The sequence below is a fragment of the Rutilus rutilus genome (genome assembly GCF_951802725.1).
Source record: "Rutilus rutilus genome assembly, chromosome: 23".
Taxonomy (NCBI): Eukaryota; Metazoa; Chordata; class Actinopteri; order Cypriniformes; family Leuciscidae; genus Rutilus; species Rutilus rutilus.
Window position 1 is genome coordinate 5,751,467 of NC_140233.1, and position 7,231 is coordinate 5,758,697.

Genomic DNA, 7,231 nt, shown 5'->3' on the forward strand with positions numbered 1-7,231 from the left:
AGTAAGCTTTAACTTTAACTCAAACACTTTCATTTTTTGAAGTGCTTTCACTTCAGCTGAGTGTCTTCTTTAAAATGAGACCAATATTAGGTCTGTATTCCACAGCCTTCATGAATTACAACCATTTAAGTTTGGATAATGCATTTATCACGTCTGTGCCCATACAAAACCCTAAAATCTAAACCCAATTACAGCATCATTTCGATTGATTAAAAATATTATCCACATTGATTGAGTCTGTCTTATGAAATAATAAAAAAAAAGACAAATAAACTAAATGATTGGTTACACTGTTAAAACTCTGCTTTCTTGTTCTTACTTTTTTAAAGTGATGTTTTAAGTGCATTGGTATGCTGTATTATATATGTATTTTGTTTTAAATTTGCCTGGCATTCATTTTAAAAACCTTTAAAATAAAATAAAATCCTGTATTGCATTCCGGTCTGTAATCACGTGCTGCGTTGACGTCACTCCTGTTCACTAGGAGGCGCCAAAGCCTAAACACTGGGCGAACGAGCCGAGAGAGTGAGAGAATCAAGATGGCGATTGGACGTGCAGGTAACCCGCTCCGTTGCCATAGATACTGATTTTATCATCGAAAATAAACGCAATTTTCCTCATTATTACAGTGAAACTTCATGTTTTTGTAATATATTTAATGGTTTCAAACATTTTTTGTGAGGTTTAATTGCGTTATATGCCTGTCGAGTTTCCTGTGCTGTATGGAAAAGCGAAATGTAGTTTAATATGAAACTCTGAAAGTGGCAGAAATGTTTACTGTTTCATGCATTTCATTTTATGCATATTTGGATTATCTTAGGTTGTTTTATTTAAGATGTCAAATGTAATTGTGCTTTTCCCTTTAGGTAAAAGGAACAGTGTTGTATCCTTTGTGAATATTCACGGAATAACAGTCCCTGAACAGTAATAAATTAACGGATGGATGGAAAAGTGAGAGGGAAGATAGAAATAAATAAGCAGAACAAAGCATTATTGAACTTATTGAAAAATGAAGGATTATCTATCTATCTATCTATCTATCTATCTATCTATCTATCTATCTATCTATCTATCTATCTGTCTGTCTGTCTGTCTGTCTGTCTGTTTATGAGGACCATAAACTTTCAAACTTTAGTCTTTTAAACTCTCTCTCTCTCTATATATATATATAGCATATAAAACAGTTATATGAACTACTTTTCATTTCAATTAATATTCATTCTACTTCCTTACATTCAAATTTAAATTACATTTCTTCATCCTGTTTGCCAACTCAATTCAAATTCATAATAACTAATGAATAATTAGATTTATAACATAGTAGCCTCATGTTTAATTACCATATTCATAACAATACTTTTGCATGTTTTAAGCCTTAATCAACAGCAGCTCTCATCTGTGCTGCTCCAGATCCTGCTGTATCTCTCAGCAGCTTTCAGTGTGTTTTACTTTCTGTCCACCCTCTCTATGATCATCTACAAGAGTGAGTACTACTCATCAATGTCCTTTCATTTTATTTATTTATTTATTTTGCTTAGTCAAGCATCACTTGTACTATTACGGTTGTGAATTTGAACTAACCATAAGTATTAGGCTACATTTTATTGAACTCTTCCTGCTCTGTTTGTTCTACAGACATGCATGATACTTCCAATCATTTGTCTTGTTAAGGAGAGGTGTACAAAAAAACAAGAGATGAAAATGCATGTTTATCTTGTGTTTTTTATGCCGTTTGACAGCTCACGTGTTGATTTACCCTGTTGGCCGACTCGCTCTAGACGTGTGTCTGCTGTTTCTTATGGCCGGTCTTGAGGTCCTGAGGGTGTACTGGGGTGAGATCCTATTTTTGTTTATTAAAAAAAAACATATTTCAGTAAAACATTTTCATTGGCCTCATGTCAATCTCTTTTCCTCAGGGTTAGGGGGAAACCTACAGGAGAGCGAGGGCTACATGGGTATGAATCTGATCGCCACCGGGTCCACGGTGCTGCTGGCGCTCTATTTCGTCATTTGGCAGTCGTACGTCCTGCGAGCTGATGTCATCATCGGCGCCATCTTGATCTGCTTTTACGGCCTAACAGGAATTGTGGGGTTCGGGACGTTGGCGGGATTCAGGAGGTCAGAGTTCACATGCTTGTAGTTTTGGACACCTGGGTTCTGTTACAAAATCTAGTGAGCTCCCTTGCTTAAGCTGCATCAAATGGATTTAAAACGCAATGGATTAAATTTTGTCTGTTAGCATGTTGGTAAACTAATGACACATAATAAACATAAAAATATATAACACACATGCAGCGCTCAACATTAACGCTTGTCCACTTGTTCAGGATGAGATTTTACTTGCCCGACCGAATCAAATCGTCAATAACAAAAAATAATATAATGTAATAATAATATAATAATGTACTGATGTTAACAAGGTTGTGCTGTTGAGGCTCGCGCAGCCTCTTAAGGAGAAATCTAAACAAATGAGCGCAGAACACACAAAGAAACTCAGTTAACATACTGCGCCAAAATATAAAATGTGGATTTTTTATATTTATAACATATTATACAGGTAAGCAACATCACACGACCAAGAGTGCTGTTTTCATTACTTAATAATTCAGCGTTTTGAACGCATTGGTTGAGTCAAAGTCATATACAATCTCATAACATTATTTAATGCATTTGTCATTTTTCAGTGTAAGTTATTTAATTTGATTGGTTACTGCCCAATAGCGTCTTATTATTCTAATGGAATTTATTGATCAAATTTAAGAAATTAAAATGAAAGAGGAAGGATACATTTAAAATGATCAGGAAAAAAAGGCTTTTTATAAATGCCCTAGTGTAAATAGCACAAATATGCAGATTTAAATATGTCAAAACTCATATATTGCTTCATAATAAAATGTATTTGCAACACGAAAATCCAATTTTTTTTCCGGACAAGCAACTTTTTTGTACTCTTTTTTTTTTTTGTACAATAACTGATTTACTTTTTCTTAAGCACATGACAAGGCTTAATGTCTTAATGGATATTTCCATTTCAATACATTTCAGTATATAAATTATATTATTTTACACAATAGTTAATGTGAAATGTTAATGTGAAATTATTTTCACCTTCCTGTAGTAGAGTATAATGTGATTATCTCAACAGCAAAGTCTATTGGAACTTTAAGTCTTCTGTGTTTTATGTAATGAGAACTGTGAATTTGTGAGTTGTTGTGTACTGTATGTCTTTGTAGAGCATTATTTTACGTTCTACCTATGTAATCATTCTAATATGATGATTTGATACTCAGTTATTATCAATGATGGAAACAGTTGTGCTGTTTAATATATTTTTTTGCAATACTTTTTTCAGGATTCATTGATGAGTAAAACGTTAACAGCATTTATTCATAAAAACAGCATTTATTCAAAATAAAAACATTTCTAACAATATAAATCATTACCATCACCTTTTATCAATTTAACGCATCCTTGTTGAATTAAAGTACTAATTTCTTTAAAAAAAAAATAGTTATTGTTCCCAAACTTTTGAACGGTAGTGTATATTGTTACAAAAGATTTCTATTCTAAATAAATACAGTTCTTTTTAACTTTTTATTCATCAAATAATCCTGAAAAAAGTATCTCAGGTTATAAAAAAATATTAAGCAGCACAACTGTTTCCAACATTGATCATAAATCATCATATTAGAATGATTTCTGAAGGATAATAAGACACCAAAGACTGGAGTACTTGCTGATGAAAATTCAGCTTTGCATCACAAAAATAAATTACATTTTAAAGTATATTAAAAAAGAGAACCATTATTTTAAATTGTAATAATATTTCATAATATTACTGTTTTTTTTTTTGTTTTTGTTTTTTAACTGCAGGCTTGATGAGCATAAGAGACTTCTTTCAAAAACATTAAAAATAGTAACTTTTGACTGGTACTATATATATATATATATGTTTTATGTCTATGGCTTGGCTGTCAGAATAACCCAGACTGTAACGTCATTGTCGGAACAAAAGAGTCGTAAAATGAGCGTGGGGACAAAGCAAAGTAAATGTGTCGACCCACGCAGAGCTGCAGTCACAGTGAACGGCCTCCTGAATGAACCACACTTCAATAATTCAAACCCAGAGACTGGCCTTCAGAAAATGAGCCGAGTTTCATTCACGAGAAAAACACGGGAAACAAAAGAGACGGACGACGTTAGTAACATTAGGCTCTTAAAAGTCAGACAGCGCAATCTCACGTTTCTTAAAGTCTGCTCGCAAAAACGTCTCGTGAAATTCTTCCAAAACTAAATCTGTACACGCTTACTGTGTGTGAACAATTAAATTATCTAGTTTTATTTATCCTTATTTTATTGAGACAGTTTGATACTGAGGTGAAACAACCATTAAGTCTCATAACCATTATGTCTTGTATTTGCTTTAGCCTGGTTTCTCATGAGATGTATGCACACTATTAAGTGTGCTTTATGTTGAGCAAGTGTCTGTGGTGTTGATTATGTGTCTTGTTTTCTTTTCTAGTGCTTACTCCTGACTGTGGCTTCAGCTGACAGGCTGCTGGAGATCTCCATTGCTATGCGACCGACTACTGTTCCTTATCTGTAAATACGAGTTTGATTACAATTTGTAATCTGTCATAGCATTTTCATTTAAAAAAAAAACAACCTGGCAACTGATGTTGTTTTTAAACAAAACCCTGATGTAGAATTGAACAGCTTTTTCTAGGACCTTCTTAACCTGTCATTTAAAAACAGATTTATCAAAAAAAACTTTTTTTGTTGTTGTTTTTTTGTTGAAGTAGACAAAGTTAGCAACTGCACTTTTAATGAGTAAGAAGTTTCTTTTTTTACTAAAAAGTACTATTTATAAACATTTGTTCAAATATTAAGAATGCATTACTTTTGTCTTTTGCACTTTTGTTAGACAAATGAAAATGAAGACCTTATTTAAACATAAACTTGTCTGATGCTTTGTGTCGATCATGTGACACAGTTTACTTTGGTGTGACAAACAGAAAAGAAAAAAGTTACTACAGTACATATGTTTAGTAAACAATTGAGTGTTATAAAAGTTAAATTTTATTAAAAAAAACTCATGTTTTGTACCTTTGCCTTAAAGACTTTACATTATAAATAGGTTTAAAGGAATACAAGTTATTTAATATCATGTTCTCTCCATTACTCGAAGATCCGTGAGCGAGCAGCATCTGGTGGCTTCGTCACAATGAGGTACAAAGTCAAAAGGACAAGCACATTTGGACAGCTGTGGCAGGAACTTTAGGAATGGATGGGAAAAACCATAAGGGGCAACCAAAAGAGCATCCCTCCGGAAGCAGTACCGCCAGACGCAAATACTGCTCCCTCAAGCCAAGGCGCAAGACGCTACACATGGGTTGCTCGCCCCGCAAGACGCAAAGGCGAGAGGAGGGATGATGCGTCTCCCATTGCAGCCCGCAAGACGCCAAGCTGCACGAGAGACGCCGACTGGAGTGGCCTTATGTGACGACCTGAAAAAAGAACAGATTTAACTTGGCAAATTCTTCCTATGAGATAATAAATAATTCTCTAGCTGATCTTAAGTTCGCTACCTTAAACCAGTTGTGAGACAGGATCAGCCCCAGACTAAGTCGCCGTCTTGGCTTCTCCTTTAGCAGAGCCCTGAGGAGGCGACAGCATTCTGTGCAGGAAGACGTCTGATTATTACCTCAAACTTTACATCATGTTTTGTATGACTGTGAATTATTGATTCTAGATCTCACCTGTTGACAGGTTGGGTCTGACTCTGGACCAGTGCTTCTTTTTCAGCAGCTTCAGGTCATGTCTACTAGGGAAATGTCCACACAACATCACGAACATCAGAATCCCCAGTGACCATGCCGTCGCCTGCCTGCCGTAGTACTTCCCTCTGAGATGGTACTCGGGAGGACAGTACTCTGGTGTGCCTGAGGAAAGAGGTTATGTCTGATGTGTACGTTTGCATTATCTCGTAACTCATCACTGGAGTTAAAGTGCCAAACTGAGGCTTTGAGTGACAATACATACCCCAGTATGACCTGTACGCCGAACTCTTCAGAATGTCCCCACACCCGAAGTCAATCAGCTTGACTTCAGACGTCTCGCTGTTGATCAGGAGATTGTCCAGTTTGATGTCACGGTGGAGAACTCCGCGATGGCAGCACGTGTTGGCAGCGTGAGCCGCCTGCCTCATGATGTGCCGGACCTTCTCTTCATCGAGTCTTCCACCGTGACGCCTCATGAACTGGTCCAGATCCTCACAGGGAGAGGGATATTCGAGGACCATGACGAAGTGGTCAGGGCGATCCTGCCAGTCCAGCAGCCGGATGATCTCTGGCACACTGGGACCTTTACTGGCCAGGATGGTGAGGGCGATCTCGTTAGGAAGAGGCTTTGGATGATCAGGCTAGAAGAATTTTGCAAATAAAGATTTAGCTCAGTCTTGGACCAGTTTGTTAATTGAATAAACAATCAAATATTTGTCTGTGATAAATGTTAATGTGAGATGTTTTATAGTGTGCAGCGTACTTACAATGAATAAACATTCAGTGTCTTTCGCCTTTGTGACGTATTTCACGGCCACCTGATGAACAAAACAAACAATTAATTTGTGTGTGGAAGCCATAAAATACACTAAGAGGGCTTAGGGGGAAAATTCACAAGCGAGATCATGTTTGATTTATATTGACTTACTTTGAGATCATCCTCCAGACGTCTCCCTTCGTACACCACACCACAACCACCTTTCCCCAGCTGATCACCAAGAGTGTAGTGGCTGAAGATGTAGTCTATTAAAAGACAAAATAACATAAAATTTCACAGAAGTGAGAGGAGTGTCTTGTGATATGCTAAATTGAATTCATATAGTTGTTCATTTTAATGTATTTTAAATAATTAACACACTATATTGACATAGACATATGTAACGTTGGCATAGATGTGGATTTTGGGATAATTTGTACTGACTTGTATTTGGTATTGTGTGTAATAGTATTGAGTTTTTACGTGGTCAAAACAGAGCTCTAGTCATTTATATTCTCATAAGGTGATCTGGTGTAATTTACCATCACTACTTCTTGCATCCCATGCTACCTTCCTCTTCTCTCCCTCATCCTGCGTCTGCGTCTGCTTCTCCTCTCCCTGACCTGAGCTGCTCTCTGGAGCCTGTTTGCTGGCAGCTCTGAAGAAAGAGGCCAGCCTCCTCCACCACGTCTTC

The 7,231-nt window shown here is 36.4% G+C and overlaps 1 protein-coding gene across 2 annotated transcripts; it reads left to right on the forward strand.

Moving 5' to 3' along the window:
• Positions 1 to 534: 534 nt before the first annotated feature.
• Positions 535 to 6,566, forward strand: LOC311282466 (transmembrane protein 80-like). Of its 2 annotated transcripts, XR_014625940.1 has the most exons (7): positions 535 to 558; positions 867 to 883; positions 1,390 to 1,483; positions 1,740 to 1,832; positions 1,917 to 2,118; positions 4,523 to 4,602; positions 5,189 to 6,566. XR_014625940.1 is itself a non-coding variant. In XM_084396263.1 (6 exons), the coding sequence occupies exons 1-6, from the start codon at positions 540 to 542 to the stop codon at positions 4,533 to 4,535; spliced, it is 438 nt and encodes a 145-aa protein (XP_084252389.1). In that variant the 5' UTR covers positions 535 to 539; the 3' UTR covers positions 4,536 to 4,839. The 2 variants fall into 2 exon arrangements, 1 of the variants encoding a protein (XP_084252389.1); XM_084396263.1 differs by lacking the exon at positions 5,189 to 6,566 and having other exon boundaries at positions 4,523 to 4,839.
• Positions 6,567 to 7,231: the final 665 nt, after the last annotated feature.